The sequence below is a fragment of the Strix uralensis genome, chromosome 23 (genome assembly GCF_047716275.1).
Source record: "Strix uralensis isolate ZFMK-TIS-50842 chromosome 23, bStrUra1, whole genome shotgun sequence".
In the NCBI taxonomy this organism is placed as follows: domain Eukaryota; kingdom Metazoa; phylum Chordata; class Aves; order Strigiformes; family Strigidae; genus Strix; species Strix uralensis.
In genome coordinates this window covers 4932122-4955217 of record NC_133994.1, presented here as the reverse complement: position 1 = coordinate 4955217, position 23096 = coordinate 4932122, and the positions used below count along the sequence as shown (strand labels likewise).

At 42.5% G+C, this 23096-nt stretch overlaps 1 protein-coding gene across 4 annotated transcripts; it reads right to left on the bottom strand.

The window, feature by feature from the left end:
- Positions 1–2887: 2887 nt before the first annotated feature.
- On the bottom strand, positions 2888–21755 carry SLC25A33 (solute carrier family 25 member 33). 4 transcript variants are annotated; one of them, XM_074892725.1, is made up of 8 exons: positions 21177–21469; positions 19878–19970; positions 12329–12508; positions 8536–8613; positions 6927–7027; positions 5752–5818; positions 4134–4414; positions 2888–3452 (listed from the first exon to the last, which is right to left on the bottom strand). In XM_074892725.1, the coding sequence occupies exons 3-8, from the start codon at positions 12373–12375 to the stop codon at positions 3250–3252; spliced, it is 777 nt and encodes a 258-aa protein (XP_074748826.1). In that variant the 5' UTR covers positions 12376–12508; positions 19878–19970; positions 21177–21469; the 3' UTR covers positions 2888–3249. The 4 variants fall into 4 exon arrangements, with proteins under 4 accessions (XP_074748826.1, XP_074748824.1, XP_074748827.1 ...); XM_074892723.1 differs by lacking the exons at positions 19878–19970; positions 21177–21469 and adding an exon at positions 21614–21755; XM_074892726.1 differs by lacking the exon at positions 19878–19970.
- Positions 21756–23096: the final 1341 nt, after the last annotated feature.

The window sequence follows — 23096 nt, the reverse complement described above, 5'->3', positions numbered from 1 at the left end:
AGTACCAGTCCAGCCATAGATGCAGTTTACCAAAAGTTTCCTCCTTAAAGGAGCTCATGAAGAACTTGTGCAAAACAGCTATAACTCATGGTGAGGGGCACAATCGCAATACAATACAAGCAGGTATCACAACAATGAGTAAATGTAGATAATTTTGAGGGACATCAAGGCAACCATGATAGGCAGTAAGTCTTAGAGTGTAAGGACTTGTGGCATCTTCAAATGCCTAAGAAATGCTTCCAAAGCTAACTTAACCAACATGAGGAGCTCATACTATTGTAGCAACTGTGTTGTAATTTCAATGTAACTGTTAATTTATGAACAGGAACAGACCTGGTCCTGATAAAGGTCATGGGAACTTTGTGATCACTTCAGATACGACCATAGTTTCATCACCTTCCTGATAATTAAGCTACGAAGGGTCTAGTAATGAAGCCTAAACCTGGAGGGAAATTGCCCAGGAAATTCTAACCAGTAATAAATTTACCTACCTTCCATGAAACTGACTCTCTGTGGAAGTCAAAGAAGTGGAATGAACAGTGAAAAATGCTTTTAGTTTTTCTTTCACAACCAGAGAAAGGTTGGTTATTTTCGAATTCAGACATCCCTTTGCAAAAAACTACTTAAATTCTTCCCTCTGGTAACAGGCTTATTCCATACTCAGTGACATCAATGGGATTGCTCACAGAGCATCACCTAAAAATGTTAACTCTTTACAGGGTTAAGGAATCAAGGGTTAGTGAATTTTGAAAATTGTAGTAAGGAAGGAAAAAGGAGTAAATTATATTAATTCAGAAATTCTATTAGCTCCCAATATAGCTTATTAACCCTCTATCAAATTAAGACTAATTCTGTCAGGGTTGGTAGCAAAGCGTAAAGAACCAGACCAAAAATCCAGCCGAATTCCCAATTTTCCATCTGATTTAGGCAGAACAAAAATTTGTTCACTTTCTCTCTTGCTAAGTCCCAAACTCCTCAAAAGGGTTTGAGTTCCCTCCCCTCATTCTCAAAAGATATCTGCAGTCTACACATTTGACTAACATTTCAGAAGTGAGCTAGTGTACCGTTAAGTACAGAGTAATACTAATTTAAGAAAGCGAATCTCAGAAAATGTTTCAAAGTAGCAGCAAAAGTGTCCTAGTTCTCAAAAATAGAAACAGCACTGTATGACAGTTTTGACTCCTGTAAGACTAAAGCTTTTACTGCTCATCGTCTCCATAAAAAAAGCCATGCCAGTTTTTAGTTACTCAAGTTTCCTATTTTAGCTTGGGGGTAACGTGATACGTTCTTTTCAGTACACCATAATAGAAATCAGTTATTTTTGCAGTTTTGCCTCATAATGAGGTATACACACATTCTACCCTCTTTGCATTATGCGCCTCCATCACAGTGATGTCAAATATGACCTCAAGTCCCATTCATCAGCTACGTTCTAACAAGAACAAACGTGAAGGTTTGAATCCAGTTATCAACCCACTATATTTCTACAAAAAAATACTAGCCTGAAAACTTCATCTTGTAAAAGACAGCTCTACTCACTACTAGAGTGTTTCTTAATGCTTTGCATGATCCAAGTCCAACCACCACCTCGGCTGTATGTGGTCCTTGAAGTCAAAGATGTCCATAAACACTTGTTTATGCTCAAGAACTCAACACCTGCTCAAATCATGAGAAGCTCATTGTTCAGCTCAACAGCAGGGAAGACTAAAGTTGGGCTCAAATGCTGTAGTGTTTGTCTCAGCTGCCAAAGCAAATGACACTAATGAATAGGAGAGCATAGGATGGCCAAAACAAAACACAAATCTAGCCATTTGCGTTCTAAAATATTTTATCCTGCACTATCAGTAATTATTTATCTACAATACTTTAACTGCAAGGTACTCCTGCAATACAAGTGGTAGAGACTACTAAAATTAAAAACATGTTCTAGTATTTATGAAAGGACTGATCTCAAGTAGGCAGGATATTTGATTTATAACCAAAGGGTAAGAACTGTACCATGACTACTGCTGAAGAACACCCCTTTGATATTGTGTATTTGAAGGGGAAGGCAGATATCTATATGAAACAAGGACTGTTCAACAGGCTGCACTAAGCTGACGAATCCTTTATTTCCTTCAGTAAGAAATCAAGTAATGACGGAAAGAAACTATTTACATAGGCTGTGGATTTTTTGGGGTGTTAACTAGTGACATGTCCATGAGATAACACAGTATCTCATTCCCATCAGAAGCACTGCTCTACAAGGATATCAAATCAAGAGGGAAGTATTCCTGAGTATCATATTGTAGAGCAGAACCCAGAACTGCATTTATAGTCTATAGGTTTGGGGCCTATCTTATCCTCTCTTCCACTCTCCAGACCTCTAGCATTGAAAGCTAAGGAAAACAAACAAGCCCCACAGTAGTAAAAGGCTGAAGTCAGGATACAGGACCACGTTACTGCACCTCATGGAATTTCCAGAGGGCAGCCAGGCCACAGTCATCGGCCATCTTTATGCTCAGTCCTTCCCAAAAGCGAGGTCTAAAAGCCAAGTCATGACAGATCTGTTTACACACACTAGCATAAGCATGTATCCCAAATGCATAGGTGCACACAGTACTGTAATTAATTTTTTACTAAAAGCCTCCCACAACCATATTCCAGCAATAATGCCAGCGTAAGTGGCTTTTCTAAGAGATACTGGTGTGCTTGTTTCATACTATCAAAACAGAGAAAAGTACTACACAATTGTCCTACTTGAACACTCCAGGATGTTCACACAGCAATGAATGATGCACCTTGAATAAACCAGAACTCTCAAAGTTATTTGGGCATTAGGCTATTACAGCACTAAAGCGACATGACTCCAGTGGTAAGACGACAGAGTTTCAAATCTCCAAACCAGTTCTTCTGTTTTAATACAGTTTTAATGAACATCAGTCCAAGAGATCACTTGATAGTATGAGGTACATTCCTTGACCACATATGGCTGTGCTTAAGGAAAAGGACAAACATATACTTAAATTAAATAGTGTAAATTAATTTAGTAGCAGTTTAATTATCATTAAGTTAAAAAAAGTTGTAATTAACTATTAACGTTAATGACTTGAGACCTTTCAGAAAGCATGAATCCAAAAGGAAATATCCAGCAGGTGGTCACAGACTTGTAGTTTTTCCACCACTGCTGCCACCTGCATCAGTCTCTTAAAGGACTATTTGTTCAACGAAGAAATTGGTCTACAGTCTGTAACAGGAGTCTTGGCTCTGCTACTTTGCATGGTCTTCTAACAGATACACAATTAACTCGTAGGTGGACAACACAATGGCTGTGTTTGGTATCTGCCGGATGAGCTGGGCAAAGAGTCCTCTATAGAAGGCGAGATAGCCTTCTTCACGTGCTACCAGACGTGCCGTCTGAATGAAAGTCTTGTATTTAGTGCCTTCTTCTCGCAGCCGTGTCCGTATGACCTCTGCAGAAAGGTAAAACAGAGCCCAAAGTCAACAAAACTTAAACCTTTCCATTGAGAAATGTGCCATTTCCGGGAAAGAGATGCAAAACCCAGGGACATGAAAACCTTCCTGTACCAATTACCTACCAGTACTTTCAGCCATGGAATCCTGTACACATTGCCGTTCAGGCAAGAAGCAAAGTTAAAGATGAGTTCCCTTTCATTGAGAATAAATGGATTATTGGCTCATTCAAGCTACTGCAGAACTAAATGCTTCACTGATGCTCACATAATCAATATTGCTCTAGTTTCTATATAACCACGATAACATTCATGTCTATCCAAAAAAAATAACAGCACTCAGCCCACAAGTGTTTCCCATCAGTTGATCACAGAATCCCAAAGGCTGTGGGTACTCAGCTAGATGAGGCTACTAGTGAGAACAGAAGCATCAGGCAATTCAATTTCTTTTTGGCATTATTTGAGTTGTTTTTAAACTAGGAAGCCCCAATCACCAACTATGTGGCTAACTAGGAATGGTGGGACCAGTACTGAAAATGCCAATGTGTATGCACACGCCACAGTAACATGCATTTGGCCATTCAAACAACTAAGAATTTTACAGCCCTAAACCCCATCATTCGTCTTGGATTACAGGCAACAGCTGTTCTACTGCAGTCATAAATGGAAAAGTTAACATACCGTGTGGATAAGCAATACAAGAGGCACAGCCCTTGGAAACAGCAGCAGCAAACATCAGTCCAAAGAAGTTTGTTGAGTTCCTTTCGGTCCCATTAGGAGAAGGGGGCAGTTGGACTTCCTTTAAGTGCTTTTTTAAACTTTCATAAATAGCAAAGCAGATAATGGTCTCAGAAATCCCAGCATAGGAGGCAGTCAAGCCCCTATAAAAGCCACGGATACCTTCTGTCTGGTAAACATATCTAGCACACTGCAAAGCATTCATTGGCTTTGAGCCTCTGACTCTAAAAAACAAACAGAACAGAGCATATAATGAGCCCAAAAAAAAGGATTGGTATTAAAAAAACCTCATGGATTTCAACAGTTCTTATAACTACAGAAAAGGTTCTCTGCTAAGTTTTACTCCAAAAATCTTCTAGGAAAGCTATGTAGAGCAGGACTATCATGCCAAGAGCACACACTTGGCTTTGCTAATTCACTAGTACATACTCAGCATAATTCTTTCAGCTCAAGTTATATCCAGTCTGTGACAGTTCACACCAATGCTTTAAAAGACAATAAGCAGCAAAGGGACACTGCTTGGTGTTAAACTAATAATTCCATTTAAAGCCAGCTTCAGCAGGCCAAGAGACAGAGGCCTGCTACATGAGAAATGATCCATCATTTTAAGAGGCAGCACTCAGTTCAAAGGTGCCACCCTGCAAAGTGCTGGAATTAAGTCTCGTAAATTACTTATAAGTTGTGGTGCCTTAAAGGATCCTTCTTATCTGATCTAACATGTCCTTGCAGGAAGGAATTTCCATTCTAAACAGTCACATTATTAGCAGAGTCCCTCACTGCTTCGATATCCACCAGTGGCTGTGAATCACTCAACTAAAAGGTATTACTGTCAAATTCCCTCTCTGTCTTCAGGAGGTATGTTCAACAGTAATCCAACGCTGAAGGAAGCAAAAGGACATTAAACTACTGCAACAGAGTCTTACTGCCTCTAGAACTTCTTACAAAACTAATGTGGCTTCATTAAAATTTAAAACCATCACCCTTTCTGTTTACAGCTGCCTAGCTGTGTAGCAGGAACCTTGGTTTGCTGCAGTAACACACACATCTGTATGATCTAGGATCAGCACAAGTGATGTCACCAAATGGGACACGGACTGCAACCTCAAGCTCAGGCTCCCACATGAGCTCTTCTGATCTTTCCACAGCCTCTATTATTGCTGCATTAAAGCATTTCAGTCCTTGATATATTTATCCTCAACAACCCCTGAAGTACAGAAGATGCTGTAAGCAGGAATCCGAAAGAAAAATAACGCTATGCCCAACTTTACTTAAGGTTTACAGTGAAACCAGAAACTGAGCCTAGCTCAGCGCTCAAAGCAACTTCCACATCCTTCCCAGTAGTAACTACGCATCAAACTGAAGTAGGACACACAGAACCTTAACCTTTAGTTGGACCAGGCAGAAGCATGGTGGCTTGAAAGGTGGAATTGAGAGTCAGGGAAACAACCAGGCAAGATCTATCAAAGTACAAAGAGCCATGAGTAAAAACGTGAAAGTTGAGTTTTCCGGAGGCTCCCTTAGCCACTCCATGGCATCCCATCTCCCTCAATCAGATACTTACTTCCGTTCCAGTTGCATTCTGGTTTTCACCATCCATATAGGATTCATCAGGGAGTTTGTGATAAAGGCTGAATAAAAAGAAAAGAAACCCCAAAATATAGCTGATGCATTGCCATGGCAAACATGAACTTTATACACTGTGCAGTGAGACGGTTCTAGTTACCAGCTCTATCTAGAGGTTTCAAAAGACACGCAGGTTACAATCTCTCTGTGGCCAGAGAACCCTCTCATGCTAAACTTCAGGAGGCGTCAACAAACAGCCCTGGAGTTTCTTAAAGAATTCCTCCTTTTAGCACCTATTTTAATATGTACCTCATGTTCCTAAAGACTGCTGTAGCCAAGGTACCTTACTTACTGACTGGGTTTTAGAGTCATAAATAAAAGGAGACCTGTGGGGAAAACACACGTGGATTAGTCTTTTGTTTTCCCCAAGGCTCTAGGTGGTGCCACTGAGCCATCTCGTTAACAGAATCCACCCGTAATTAAGGGGTTAGTTTGGGAAAGATTATTTTTAATGATCACTCTGGTGACTGATGTTTGAACTAGCAGAGCTCTTCTGCAGTATTTTTCCTACAAGAACAAATTGTTTTCCCCATCCTGGTAGGAAAAATACAAGATCCTAAAACTATATGGCTAAAACAGTATCAAAAGTTTGCCGTTGCCTATTAATATTTTTTTCTTACAGAGACATTACCACAGCACTGCAGTTGGAGAAAAGTTCATTCCAAGTTAGTAAGCAACAATCCAGAAATATTTTAAAGTGCTGAACAGAAAAACAGTTCCCCTGTAGACAAGGTAAGTTAGGAGCTATAGCAAACTCTTTTTCTGGCATAAACAACCTCAAACTAAGTGTACATTTTCTGAGCGCGCCTCTGTACTCATTCATATACCACAATTATCCAGAGCTGTCAGCCCAGACTGGTGGGTTAGCCCAGGTCTCGTGCAGACAGACTGCAAGTCCAGTCCCACCTTATGATTCATCCTACTCGTTTCCCAACTGTCGAGAGAGATAGAAGCAGTCTTGTAGCAACAACAGCTTGGAATAAATGCTTTAAAGAATGAAGGTGTATCTCAGAGCCACACAGATACCAGTGTATGTGCTGCCTGCTACTTGCGAGGGGCTGGACATGGGGGTATTGCTGCAGACCACATGGAGGATGAATTACAAATACATACCTGCAGAACCTGCAGAACAGATGTGCACAATGTTGCTGTTGGGCACAAAAATGCCATTAAATCGCTCTTTGGCTTTGGAGTAGCATGCAAAATAGACAGCTCTGTGGAGAGGAAAAAAAAAAATAGATAAGAAAAGCAAGGTAATATACACAACATCAAATAAGACACATTACTATTCTTCCCTTCCGTCCCTCGAAAAACAAGACTTTCTCTCCAAAAAGGCCTCCACATTACTACTTCCATCTACAAAGATACAGGGTTGGGTTTTTTGTCTCCTTACACTAAAGTGCCACTACCCACAGGGTAGAAATATTTCACTTTTGCATCCTGAGATGAGAGACAACATGGTCTTGCAGACAAAGCAAGTTAGATTGGATACCTACACCAGCTTTGGCATTAAACACACTTTGTAAACTTGGGAGTATCACCTTCCCACCTGGAGCCTACGTTTTCCATAAATTTCTTCAGCACTGTAACTGTGTTAGCAGCACTTCATGCTTTAAACACTTAACCCTGGACTGAAAAAGTTGTACACACCCCAAATCCCTATACAATGCATAGGAATAGAGGAAGCTCAGCTGATCTGCAACAGTCAGTATGACGAGTAAGAGACAGAACCAAGTACATTCAGATCACAGCTCCTTGAAGTGAACTGCTAGAAAAATATTGGTGGGTATTGGTGGCTACAATTTGAGAATTTCCATAAAGTACCTTATTCCAATCTTATGGAAGATTATGAAGGAACGGAACACAAAAGACAGCACGAGTGAGTTGCCTGAAAAAGCAGGCAGTGCTGGATTCAAATCCCTGCTGCAAAGATCACCTGTAGAGAAACAGGATTCCCCACTTCCGGGGGAACATCCTACCTACTGGGCAAGAGGCCAGAGAGGGAGTACACCACTCTTCCATGGTCCTTTTTAACTGGTTCGATTTCAGGCAGAGAAGAGCTGCCAATTTCCCGATTGCTAACAAGTTTTAACATTTGCTAGGCACAAAGATCTTCAGCCCTGCCAAGAATGGGACAGTCATAAGTACATGTGGAAACCATTTACGTGCCCGTAAGATTTTCAAATACAAACAAACTTGGTAGCCACTTTAGTAGTTGCTTTTTTTAAAAAAAAGGGACAGAGACACACCTTCAGGGTTATGTGCCAGCAATGTCTCAGCTGCAGTTTTTCATTTGAGAAGAATTTAGGCAATCAAGGACCAGATAGGTACTCCTCTCCCCTGGCACCTAGCTCCTACTCAGTGTTTGGCAAGCACTTTTATGTATTCGCAGGGAAATAGCAGATCATATTAGAAAAATGCAAATATTAATCCTACAGATTTTTCTGCACTACTTTCTCTTGTTTTCTCAAGCACATGATAAGTGGCTCCTGCAATGACTTGGAATTTAAGTGCCTTATTTAATCTGTACCTTCCAGTGTTATGCAAGTGTAAAGCAGATTTTTAGAAGTATTTCTTGGTATGCATATTGTGCAGTATACATGCACAAATCTCAGTTTACAGATGGGAGAACTTCATGACCTATTCTTTTGAATCACAAACATACTGCAACATTTGGGTTGGCACCTTAAATGTGCCTTTTAGCAATAGTTTAACTATTTACCTTGATGGTGCAACTCCAACCAAGTTTGGACCCAGCCCTCGGAAGAGTGACCTTGGTCCTTCTTTTTCCAGAATTGACCTTAGAATAAAAACAGGGGAAAAAAAAAAGATAGTATTTGGGTTAAAAGTTATGCTTCCTGTTCTGTCAGACTGTCAGTCAAAAGAACTGTACAAAAGCAGTAAGTATTAACTGTGAAGTGGGAGCTTTTAAGCTACATCATATACTTGAAAATTATCAGAATTATACACTAGTGAATAAGAGTCACTACACCATAAGACTGCAGTGCGCTACAGGCAAATGTGTGTCATATGGGACAAGGTTATAATTTCCATTCTTTGAAAGCTGTCAGGAATTGAATTAAAGTTTCATGGAGAATCCAGTGATGGCTGACTGATGAACAAAGAATATTTTTGGCATTCTCTGTATCTAAGCAATTCAGGAGTTTGCTTCCTGTAGAGAGACACACAAAAAAGATCTTCTTCCCTTTCACAATTACCCAGCGATGTGTTTTTTCCCCAGAGTGAAAGTTGAATGTGGCAACCCCACTACAAGCTATGTCTCCCCAGGTAGTTCAGGGATATCTGGTTTTGAGGGCATCCAAAAGAGTTCACATCATTTTTCCCAAGTGAACTCCAACTGCAGAGGTACCACTGTGAATCACTGTCAGAACTGGACTTCATGATCAGGTCTAAAGCAGGAAGATCACCAAATGACACTGTCCTGCAGTTCTGAAATTGCTACAGCCCAGGTTTCCAAAGCCATTTCCACCCCTCTTCACTCGCACCTTAGAATGCACGCTGGGCTAGAACTTCTCTGAAGAAGATAAACTGTCTGGACAGCTTCCCCAGCAGCTGCCAAGTTCTGTACAACACCTCGCTGAAGTGCCCCATTAAAAAAAACTTACCTATACAAATTTCTTGCACTACTAACAGCAGACATATCTACAAGGACTAAACAGCAAAACACTAGTAAACAGCCAAGTATTTGCCAGTGGAAGCCAGGTACAGTCCAGTAATCACTGGGATTTCAGTGCACAACCTGCTAGACAGCAGCCCTGTTAACTGAACTCACCATGTGAAAACCACGCAAGAAAATCCAGATAACACCGGGCTCCAGGGGTAGTTCACGTGCACCTGTTGGAACTGCCAGTTTTTCAGAATTTGCTTTCTAGGTCATTAGCACTGTTGAGAAAGTTCTCCACAGATTCCAAAACCAAGCTCATTAGACAGAAGAAGATACAGGAGCTTCTGAAACTCTTTTTCTGCAGCAGAGTTGAACTTTCTGTGTAAACTCCAGGGCTGAGTGTCTCCAAGGAGACAGATCCACCAACTACTTGTTCTTTGTCACTTAACAGTCACGACTGCAGATTCCAGCTGGGATGACTCATCAGAATCTTAAATGGATTAGACAAAAACAGCCTGTCCTTCTGGAGTGCTTTCTATTCAGCAGCAGGCTTAACCTGCCCTCCTGAGTACCTACTTTCTTTCTATTTACAGCAGCTAAGGGGCTTTCATACCCAACACCTTTAACTCTTACAGAGCAATTTTATATGTAGGGCTCTAATGGCTGCTTCTTTAGCCATAAAATTTTCCCAAACCAGAAGGCCCAAGTCATGTCCAGTTTGGCAATGCATGCATGACCTGGATTGAGAAAGGGATGAAGACTAAAAGCAAGACACCTAACTTCTGTCTTACATACATTTGTATTTTATCAAAAAGATCATAATAGCACTATCTGTTCTTCACAGATGCTGCCTGCAAGGGAATGACAGCATAAAGATTTTGTTCTGACTTCTCAATCCTCTGAAGTAAGCAGGTCGAAAACTTGGTGATACATGCAGCTGAGCAATTCCTGAAGTGAAATGAAATCAAGATCATAGTCACCAAATTTAATGAGCTTAATAAATATATTAAAAGGTTGACCGAATTTTAAACCATTTCCTCTCTTAAAAAAGAAAAAAAAAGACAATCCCAGGAAAAGATGGACCAAGAGGATGAATTAAGAGCCTTGTGCCTTGAAGTTTTCACTTCTTTTAGTTACAGCTGCCTGAAGTCCAATGCTGCAAGGTGAAAAGATAGCAAGGGAAAGGAGATGAAAATCAAAGGCAACTGGCACTACCTCACATTTTCAGTCACGAACTGATCTAGACTCACCTCTGAATAGACAAAGAAATGTTTGGCAGGGGAAAGAAGCACTGTTTACAATACAGAAACTCAAGTCCCAGAACGACTCTAGCCAGATAGTTCTGCAGAGAATTTGAATTAGCACTGTACTGTTATATAAGTGTGCAGCTTCTCCCCAGGCAATCTGCCAAGCGTGTTGGCCTTACATAAAATCATTCAACTTGCTTTGCTAGTCACTATTTTCTTTGGCATTTCTGCTACCTGATCTAAACAAGACCTCTCTGCATCACCCTGGGGTGCCCAATGATCCAAATAAACTCACTTCACTTGCATGAGTTCTGGACCACAAGTTTACGGTGCTTTGATATGAAATACAGTAGTAGAGATTTGGACTTCGGAATTGCTGGTAAAACTATTCAGCAGTTGTAAGCTAGATGATTTCACATTTCCTCTTCTTTATGAATACACAGCTGAAAAGGGAACAGCTGGAGCATCAACTGCTGCAGTTTGAACCACAAAGAAAACTTTTAACAGAGATCTTAAGTAATACAAGTGTATATAAGATGGATGCGTAACAATAACTGGCAAAGTCAACATCTAATAGCAAACAGAGGAGAGCTCATTAAGTCAGCTGTAGCTGAGGAAAAGACAAAAGCTTCCAATATCCCAATTAGACATATTTTAGTGAGATTGCTTTTGCAAAAAGTGTCCTTCCCCCACTCCCATAAGTTTCAGTCACAGATCATCCACACAAGAGTTCAGACAAGCATAACTTAAAGTATATGGGAACAAAGAATTCTGGAGGTCATCTGGTTCAAACTCATGCTCAAAACAGGGCCAGCTTCAAAGGCAGATCAGGGAATGACATCCACCACTAAGTGCAGAGAATCAGAAACCTGTTCCAATGCTGGTCCATTAAGGTGAAGGAAAGGCTACAGGCTCTCACTTTTATATGATGCTTCAAAGACAGAACGCTTCGAGAAAGGAATTAAAACTTCTCTCCGTCAAACAGGTAAATAGCATGGGCAGCAATAGCAACAAGTAGCTCTACTAGCTACTCAAAGCAACCTGGGAATGGCTCCAGGAAAAAGAAAAAGACAGCGTATATGGCTTATTCAGTCCTTCAATCATTTGCCAAGAACTGGCCCCAGCTAATAAGGATTACCTGTTCCAATGCTCAAAGCAGACAGTAAACATGATTATTCCCAATAAGAAACAAAAAAGAACTCAGTGTTGAAAAGAAGAAAAAGCCCTTTCCTCCAGAATATTTTCTGTGATAGTTCCTACAAGCTAAGGCATATCAAGAGTTTACAGTATGTCCTGTGTATTGATCCCCAGGAAGTCACAGCTACCAAGAAGCCTAAATGTGAGAAGACAATTTAAAAATAACACCTCCAGACACTTATTCAAATCAATTCACTTTGGAAAGTTCCTAAGTGGTGGAAACAAATTTCTGTGGAAGTTCAAAGGAACGTTCAGGCATCTTGAATATGTATATGTTTTTAAAAGAACAATTTATCTTTCTACTGCTGAAGGCAGAAGCCCATCTGACACGAATCCTTCCAGTGCAAGTCTGAAGCAAAATTTGCATTCAGTGTTTGCACAGAGGAATTGAAACTCAGATCACTGGTGTCAAGCAACATGGAATAACAGGAGGAGCAGGTACTCACTTGAGAACACTAAAGAGCCCAGGTGATACAGATGTTGGCCTAACCATTCCTTCACCACTGATGGTCCCCAGCTGGACTTGTGGGTAGTAGACAGCCCGGAAGGCTAGCTTTGAAGATTGGAGCCTAGTCTTTATTACCTCTAAGGGACATGTAAAGATGGCACCAACTGTTCCTCCGCATCTGTAAAACACAATTTAAACAGAAGACAAGAGTCAGGAAAACATAGCTGCACAGATGTGTCAAATCACAGCATGGCGTATAGATAAAATCGGAAGACTTGTTTCCAGTTGCTCCGCATTGTGGACAAATTATTAGGAAGCTGGGCAGTTTTGACACTAGGCAAGGGAGACTGTTCCCATGCCCTGGGGGAGGGGAGAGAAGGTTGAGAAACTGTTACAATGATCACATGTAATGATGAGATCGGTAAACACAAAGATGATACCCAGCACTAACAAAAAATCCGTGACTGACCATCTGCTGGTCCCATGTTCTGCCAGGACTTGGAATTCTGCCTGTAAAAACTTCAGAAGCATCTATGTTTCAGAGGTTGTTGTCCTAAAACAGACATAATCTTGGATGGATTTTTCTTATGGGAAGCAGGAAGCTGGCAGATGAGAACAAGCCACAGGGGATTAGGACACTCACTATAGGCTGAAAACACAGCAATATAATTCTTCACGATTTCAGTACTTGTGACTAAAACAGCTGTTTACAAAAGTAGCAAATATCAAAACTACGCTAAGTTAGGCCCTCTTAAAAACAATGGATATCAACTTTTTGGGGGGGGCTGGGAGGAAGGAAGCTGCAAGGATGAGAGGGAGGGTGGGAAAGCAGAACAGGACAGAAAGGCTACTAAAGAACAGAATTCCCATACTCTGATAACAGAAGGACAAAAATAAAATATACACACACACATATGTGTGTGTGCATGCGCCTATACATACACACATATGTATATATATAAACACATATATACGAAGAATAAATAAAAGATCCTGTAACAGGCATATACTCATCTTAATGTAGTCAGACTGAGCCTCTGAGAAAGCACACCGGGCCAAGAATATAAGGTGTATGAGTCCTAATTTTCATTTTAATCAATGATCTGTAAAGTGACTGGTCAAACTATTTCTCTCTCTGCTGCTGTTCTTCTTGGGTAATCGAATGTCCCTTCTGTCAAACTTCACAATTTAACATAATGCTGAGGTTGGCTACAAGGTACTACATCTAAATTTTATTAATCAAACACCTTGGGATTTAGGAAGACTTAACTAAAGATTTCATTTTTTTTCTGAGGACGTTTACTACTGTTAAACCTATTGATTAGAAAATATTTTCTTTGTTTACAAAAGTGTCAAACCATGCAATTCCTTCAAAAACCTGTGTTTGTGATTTTCCTTAGAAAACACCATAAGTCAACAACTTTACTCTCCTTGATGTAAATGTGAAATTGCAATTCAAGTAGTTTTCCATGAAAGGGAGATGAATTAAAAAAATAATCCTATCCTTTGTCTTGCACATAGAAAAAAGCATTGCTTGCTAGAGTCATAAGAACTTCGCATGCACTAATTTGGGAACAGAGATTCATAGAAGGATATTAATAAAGGTACAAGTGGATATTTTCTAAAGCCCCATCTATACATGAGCTATTTTACTAGGAGAATCTTTTCCTAAACGTAAGGAAAAGGACAATTAAAGAATGGCAGAAAAATCCAAGCTGTAGATACATACTAGTTTATAAATGCTTTATCCAGTACAGCTTATTTTGTTTGCTGCAACAGTGTGTCTTATATCAAACAGTAACCATTCTGTGCCAAAACCCTGAAGTCCCCGCACTTGCATTAACAGCCTGGCCACCCTAGTTGTACAGCCACAAAAATTAAGGTTCTTTGTAAGGTTCAAAAGGACACCCCAGACCACATGGCTGGGGAATACAACTTCCTCGCTACAGTTTTCATTTTCTGCAGGATTCTGTTCAAGTACACGATCCCAAGCACTATGCTTTCCAGATACAAACGCATCCAACAGAAGAAACTGTGTTTTCTCTGAGACTGGCAATATGATTTAACAGCATGTTTCAATGAGTTTCTCCTCTAAGCTCTTGCTTCTTCCTCCTCCCTGCTGAAAGGGGGAAAAAACCTAAACTAGGGACAATCCATACAGCCAAAGTGACAGGTGTTATAAGAAAGAGCTTTGCCTTCATCCCTTTTAAACCACCTATGCTTTGACTGTTGAATAAAGTCATGAAGTTGTTTGTGGAACTAGGTACATAGCAGCTGATGTTGTGTCATTTGACTCAAAACCAACAGTGTTCACAGAGACCTTATCAGGCCTCTGATTATTTTGTGTACTGAACGAGGGCTTGGACACCAGCCTTCTGTCGTGTCAGTACTACTCCGGAGGACATCACTTCGGTTGATCCTTCTCTGTTTTGTCAGATGCATCTCACATTGCTCTGAAATTAGATCTTAGGCGGAAAAGAGAGGTCAGGAGTGGCTTCTCCAGGAAAACCTTTCCTGTTCCCACAGCTCACACTTCTAACTTGGAGCAGGAAGTGTTTTGAGGATCCCTCTTGCAGATCTCCAATGCCACCTTTCCTACTATGTATATCCAGTACAAGTATACAAGTATGTATAATTAACACCTGACTAATCAACATACTGCAGAGAAATTTTAAGTCTGTGGGAACTTGATGAAGAACATTTGATTGCCTTAACTCCCAACTCGTTTATCCACCAGCGCTCCAGTACTGTGCACTCCATCTTCAGTCCTGATTTATTTCACATGTATGAACATTAAACCAATACTTGCACAGTAACAATTCATAAATTCAGAACACTGAAACTCCATTTGCTGAATTTTCTGAATTACCAGCTGCTCAGTCTAGAGTGGCATCTTGCCATACAATTTTTTAGCCTCTCTGGCATATTCCCTCCCCCATCAGCTGTCTCCTTGCCTTCCTAGCCCACTCCTTGCCTTTTATCCTTTTAGTTTGATAATTCAGTTAATTTATCCAGCCTTTAATATTTAAGTACTTCTGGTAATACATATATAATCCTCTGATATTCAACACAATGAGTTAATATCTGCATCGTTTTAACAGCTCAGAGTTTATGTTGTCAGTGTGACATTTAAGAAAACAGCATTATCTAAGACAGCAATTCTCAGAATGTCAACAGGACACATACATTCTGTCCCAAATAAAATACGCAGCAGATAGTTCAAGTAAGGACTTTGATGGACTGGGCAGCTCTTTCAGATGAGCTGATTTCCCTCCACATGGGAATTCTATGCATCATACCCTGGTGTTGCTCTATTCCCTGGAAAGATGGCTGCAAAATAACACACTGTGCATAAAAGAAACACTTTGTATTCCTATGGTGTTCCGAAAGCCTACATCTGGGAAGAAAGGGGAAACAACCAGCTTCCCTCAGCTACATAAACAGCCATAAACCCTGAAAGATTCAGACCATGGATATGCAGCCAAATTTTATTTGGGAAAATCTTATGCTGCAATCAAGGCAAAACCTCCAAGTCTTCATACTGGTTGGAACTGGGGGCGGGGGGGGGTGGGGGTGGGGTGTTGATGCATCTGTGCAGAACTACAGTTCCAGAGATGTTAGGCAGTGTTTATTGTACTAGCCTCTTGCAAAAATCTCCGAGCGTCTAAATCTGTCCTTAGTCAAAAGACAGAAACCTCCCCTAGAAACAAAACACTATGGTAGAGTATCTTCAACAGGTCACACGGCAAGCACAGAACAGGAGGTTCCCAGCTATGCTCTGCAATTATTGCAGATAGAAAATCTCTTCCATGTGAGACACACAACAGTTCATCAGCTTTGGGCTGTCACTTACTGCCAGAAAAACAGTATTTGTACTTCAGGCTTTGAATGTCCCTTCTAATACATGACGGGTCAGGCATATCTTGCCATTACAGCAGTAAAATGCAGCTCTCTGCTTTGTGATGTTCAAACAAAGGAACTAAGAAAACTCTTGGTTTGCAAATATGAAACATACTTTATGTTATGGAGATACATAACGTACTATACATTAACAGCTTTCATAAAAAGAAAACACTGTTTAAAACACATGCCAAGGATGCACGTCTCAAAATCCAATTCCAATTTTTCTCTTGCTGCCAGCCTTCTATCTTTACAAAGTCCACCCCAATGATTTGCATTCGAAATAAACTCTCAGCACCCACTAGCAGAAGTGATATAGATGCCAAGAATCTTAACTGAGTAGGGCTTACTTCATCTGTCCTGTATGTAATGACTGAGCAGTATTCTTAATAGGAGTAACAACACAATGCTGAATGTTAAAGGAAGTTCTGCAAAACAAACAAAAAAAAGCACCCAAACCTTTAATGATCTTTCAGTAGATTACCACTGTCTTTACCTAGATCACAAGCAAAGATGATGAGCTGCTTGGTTAGAGCAATCTTAATTTATAAGCAGCCTGACACATTTTGCTGTGTGAGCGGTTGAAACTACCTCTTCCTTGTCAAAGGACAGCAACTACTCTCAACATTTAACAGTGAATTTTTGACAGACACCAGTCAAGTGAAACACTTGCAAGAGAAGTAGTAGTGCAAATAGTCTGGCAACTATACTTAATGGGCCACTTTACCAACCAAGTTGACATGCATACCTCAATTCATGCTTCATGAATGGCACCACATATGGCTTTAAATGTCAAAATACACCTTGGGAAATCATTTGGTACAAGTGACTGGACCCCTCCAATGGATTCAGAAGCCTGTAGAGCTCCCCGAACACAGCTGCAAGACTCTGCCCCACTGAATTCAACAGCACAGGCTGGGATTCAGCACAACCAAGGCACTACCCGTGCAGAGTATTATCTGCTTCCCTGGTTGTGACAGACTCATGCCCCGGAAGGCAGATACAGAAAGTGAGCAGTATACGTGCAGCAAGTGTGCCAAGTTTTAAACGAGATTGTATTTGCGATAGAAATTTCATTCTGTTTTTCTAAAATGTGCCACATGCTCTAGCATGACAAGCACAGCATAAACAGCAAAGCAGGTTCTATCTGTAATATTTCGTTACTGCATCATCAAGACTGGAAACAAAAGCTGCTGCATTCTCAGATGCCGGAGGAAATTGAGTACCAAAACAGACTGTTCCGAATGCCTTAATTTTGAGTTAAGCATTCAATAAATTTCCAACTAATAATGTTATAGGGTGTAGATAATCCTGTAAGCACTGTGTTCCTTGAGCTGATACACAGTTAGTGAATTATGTAATGCCCATGAGAACCTAAATTAGGTAGAGGGCTGGAAGACAGTCAGTCTCATCATCTGCTCTGGCTGTCCTGGACCACACACAGTACAGCAGATACATACACTTCAGGTGAAGGCTGCTTCTCTCCATTTTACAAATGGAAACATTATTTCCCAAATGGATTGTCAGCATTAGCACACTGCTTAACAATTAACATCTGTGGGAGCTGTATACCAGTTCCTTTCCCCACAACTTGTTTGGTTACTAATTTGGGGAGTAACATTTCATTAGTTCTGGGACCTGTACCAGACACTCAGGCAAATCCAGGTCCAATTCAACACTTTAAACAAGGCTCTCAGCAACCAAGTGCATCCAACTCCGCTCAGCTGCCACTGAGACAATCAACTTATGCCCGTGGAGACAGATGTCACTATGTCCTCAATTCAAAGCAGCTTGATGTCATCAACCTTCCCGAAGTACGCTTCCGACTCTTTTACAGGTGGCTTAAGCAAACTTTGGTATCTAAGGTTGCTTTTCAGAGCCATAGGAGCAAGGGAGGTACGGACTTAGGCCTCAATACCGAGACAGAAAAAAAGTCACAAACATGGTTTTATTCAGACAAACAGTCCCCCCAGTGTGAAACCAAACTACTAAAGAATACATATCACACAGTACCTACATGAAATCAAGATAAAAACTTTGTTCCCAGTTTTTGGTCTTTGCTGGTTCTATGAAGGGCATTGCAGCCTCTAAATACCACTTCCTAGGAAATCCCTGTAGTAAACAGTATTAGTCCAGCTGGAAAGACAACATGGAGTAACCTCTGCTACAGACCAGTCCACAGTTTTCCCCAAAGAAAAACAAGCAACAACTGCACTGACTTCAGCAGGGAAACAGGACCCCAGCCTTGTAAACATGCTCACATCTGTTGTGCAACTCAGGCATCATTCTCTTTGCTGCTTCTGAAATGTTCCCTGGCCTCAGAGTCATCTCCCCATCAAAATGCCAAGACCCTTTGGTTTGCTGTTACTGTAAGCCTTAAAAGGAACCAACAGAAACAAAAGGAAGCCAGTGAGTCTGTCTGCCTGTAATAAGTTGGCTAATAGGAAGCCATCTCTTTCAACAAATGCAGAACACTTTCTAATATTCAAGTGATTTCATCACTCCTAGCCTCTGAAGTTTTAAACGCTTCTATTCTGGCCATTAAAATTACCTGAGGCCGGCCTGCCTTCTTTGTGCACACATAATGGTTTACATCTTCTTAAACTGACCCCGCACCCCACCCTCACCTCCACAGGACGCTATCTTAATACCAGTAATGTCTCTACCAAAATTATTTCAAGTGAATGGGCTGCTCTTGCTTTAGCTGCAAAAAATACAATTGAATGAAGGTTAGCATCTTACACAACCTATAGAGTATTCTGAACTTCCAACAATTTCTTCTGCTGGAGGGATAATTTTATCCAAGGTCCTGGTTCTGCAAACAGCTTTATGTCACAGTACAAACCATTTATTATAATAGGGTTCTCTGAAAGAAAGAGCAAAGGTAAAGGTATTTGAAGGACTGAGGAAGGACCTCAGAGATTATTACTGAAGCACTAAAACACTAACAATTCTAAAATTCCTTTGATGACGTAACAGATGTAGCAAAATATTATCACAGCTGAGCTCCTTTAATCAGATTTTAAGCAGGCATCCTTTACCACTCCTAAAAACTGAAATGTGTAAGGCAGACATGGCCCGGAGCCTCATACTGAATATGATTTGGGTCTCTAGCTTGTCCATGGGCTGGCTGGTCCACACCCCTCCAGACACATCATGTATTTCCTACTACATTTCTTACATGGAGAGAAAGGTGGTTTAATAGCTTAGGCAACAGTTCAAAACTGATGCTCAAGTTCTTATTCTATGCAGTGAGCCCCAAGAAGTCTGCATTTCTCACTTGGAAAGCAGACATAATAGCATTAATAGATATGTACATGCACACGATACGGAAATTCAGGGCCTTGAACAGGGAATCGCTCTGAAATAAACTGTTTGGATGGTGGGTGGGTGCGTGGTGGACCAAACACTTCAGCATTGGCTGGTGCACGAGAAGGCTAAATTTGCTGTCTCATTTTCCCTTCTGTAACATCAGAGCAAGAGAAATGATTGCACACTTTTCCGTGTCTCTGTAAATAACAAGATATGCAGAACAAGAATCAGGTCCAGCAATGAACATTTAAAAGCCTGTATACCCTAAAAGCCCATCTCTTTCCTCTGTGCTGTATTTTCATCGCTGCTTTAGCAATAGATCAAACTTATTATACCAGAGTGGCCAGGATGACATTCCCTGCTGCGTTTCCAGTCTTTCCCCCCATGCTTCTCAAAACCAGATTGGACCTGGTGACTTCCGAGGTGTGCTGCAGAAAATGGTTGTTTGTTAGGATTCTTGGAGAAGGTACAGGGTACATTAAACGAGTAAGGAAGATCTTGATCACTCAGTACTAGATTAAAACAGTGATTAATTTAAAATTCCTATTTATTTATAGTCTGATGAGTTACATGAGGACACCTAGAGTTCTGAGTAGGCATTGTTACTATCCAAACAAGCTGCATGTGTACATTCAGGTCCGGTTTCTGTCACGGGCTTCATGTACTACTCTAATGCAAGTGGGGGAGGCGGGGGAAAGAGAGGACTTCACACATACCACCCAAGTCAGCAGAAGGACAGGGTCTCTGAAAAACTTAGTTTTGTTGGGTTTAATATTATATTAAATGAACTTACTGCTCCAAGGACATGTCAGAGGAGACTGAAGTCTCCTGTCTAGCAACAGAAAAAACAATGGTCTACTCTTAAAACAGATTTAAACTAACAATAGGTTTCATGGTGGCTTCCTAACTATTGTCAGCTGACAAGCACTGCAGAATATTCTACTACTTAGTTCAAACCATCACAAAAAGATTAAAACAAAAGATTTTTGATAAGGACTGAAGTCCATAAAACAGCACTTACTATCTGCATAATGATGATTTTTTTTTAATTTATTTTTTAATTTACACCATAGAACTATCTTACTGGACTACTATTAAAATTACTGCAATAAGGTAATTCACAAGGCTTTTTAGGAGGGTTTTGGTTGGTGTCTTGTGGAGTGGGGTTGTTACTTTAAGCTTTTAACACAACAAAACTAGTAAGTTTACAATTCCTTGCAAGAACTTAGGAGGCCTGGTGTGCCAGGCCACTTACTGAGAAGTACCAGGACCTTCTCTAACTCTCTTCCCTCCCATCTTTTTTCCCTTTTTGGAGGACTTGGTTTTCAGTGTAATTATATGGATCAGGCAGTTACACAGCCTCCACAATTAACTGTCACCTACGCAGAGCTTATCGGAGTGTCCTGCAAATACGTTCCTTTACAAAATCAATCTATGATCCATCGAAAAGCATTGGCCTGATGTCTGGAGAATGCTTTTTGGATGACATCCCTTAGTTCCTGCTTGATTCAGCAGGAGCCACATACGAGGGCAGGATTTGGAGTAAAGTGTTTCATTTAACAGAGCTGGATGCCAGAGCGATGTAAGATTTTGAAATTATATACAGCTAAATGTCACAGCAGCCCAGCGCTGACCTCAGGTCGCACCATGGTCCTTTCTGACCTCTCCCGCTTGCCTGGCGAGGGATGTATTTTCTAATTCTGGACAGGCCCCGCTTGCCGCGCCGCCTCTACGCGGGCAGCGAGGAGAAAGCTGCCCGGCTGCCACGGGAACGGGCACGCAGGTCCGCGAGGGTGACGACGGCAAAGGCGCGGGCTGCGCTCGGCGCCCACAGGCCGTCACCCCGTCACCCCGTCGCCGGCCGGCGTGCGGCGGAGAGCTGCGGGAAAGGGAGGCCGCCGCCCGCCCGCCCCTCACCCGAGGCAGCGCCCGGGCACCCCGGCGGGGAGCCGCCGCCCCCCTCTCTGAGGGGCCTCCCCGGGCGGGCGGCAGCGCCTCCACCGCGGCCGTAGCCCCGCGCCCCGGGCCCCGGGCCCCGGGCCCAGCCCTAAGCCGCGGCGGCCGCACTCACCCCCCGGCGAAGAGGTGCAGCAGCGTGTTCTCCTGCGGGGCGCCCGCCATGCTGCCGCTGCCGTCACCGCCGCCTCAGGCCCCGGCTCCCCGCGCGGGAGCGGGAGGCGGAGGCCCGGCCGCGGCGCGCACGTGACGCCAGCGGGCGGTGCGTGGTGCGTCAGGCGGGCGCGTGCGACGGCCCCGCGGGCAGCACCGCCCCCTGGCGGGCGGGCGGGGGCCGAGCGGCGGAAGGACACGGCGCGGAGGCGCGCGGTAGTGGGGCCGAGGAACGTCCCGCCGGCGGTGGAGGTGCCGGCAGAGGGTCCGTGATGGCGGCGGGAGGCGTGAGCGCTGCCCAGCCCCGCGGCCTGGCACTGAGGGACAAGGTGGTCCCCACGGAGAAGCGGCAGCCCCTGTGTACACAGTCCTGCACATCACCGGCGCCTCCCTGCGCTCACAGAGCCTGTTCCTCAGAGCGCACCTACGCTGTGCCCGAGCCGGGGCTGAGGCCCAGGTGGGCTGCGGGCCCAGGTTTTCAGGTGTATACCTGTCCTCAGGTATGGCTGTAAGGTAAACTGGCACGTAAAGAACGCTCAGACTGGTCCTTCGTGGTGTGAGCCACAGACACACACAGCTCTGTCACTGTCAGCCCCCTCAGCTGTGGTGGTGACATCCTGGTGCAGAGAAGTTGGCCTTTGGTATGTTCTGGAACCCCACGCCGCAAGGGTGGAGGGGTTAGACACCTTATTTAAGCTGAGACCCTGCAAGAAGCGCATAGATGCGCCAGATGGGCTGTTGTGGTTTAAACCCAAACCACACAGCCGCTTGCTCCCCCATCCTGGGGGAATGGGGAGGGATGTGGAGGAGTAAGGGTAAGGAGACTCACAGGTTGAGATAAAAACTATAATTGAAATAAAATTATAATAATAGTCATAATAGAAAATACAAACAAGTAATGCACAGTGTGATTGCTCACCACACGCTGACCGATGTCCATCCCATTCCCAACTAGCAATCCCAGAGAAGAGAGAATCCTGAAACTGCAATCCCGGTAGCAAGAGTGAGCTTCCCGATCAACCTTCCTCTACACACCGAGCACGACGTTCTGTGATATGGAACATTCCACTGGCCAGTTTGGGTCCGTTGCTCTGGCTGTGCTCCCTCCCAGCTTCTTGTGTACCTGCGCACTGGCAGGACACGGGAAGTTGAAAAGTCCTTGATTTCTTAGCAACAGCTAAAAACATCCGTACGTTATCAACATTGTCCTCATATCAAATCCCATACTGAATCTAAAACACAGCACTGTTGTAGCTACTAAGAAGGGAAAAAACAATCAGCTCCATTGCAACCAAAAGCATGAGAGTATCCACCCCTTATTCCATATCATATAATGTCATGGTCAGCATATAAAGCTGGAGAAAGAAGGAGGAAAGGGGGGATGCTCGGAGTGATGGCATTTGTCTTCCCAAGTAACTGTTACATGTGATGGAGCCCTGCTTTCC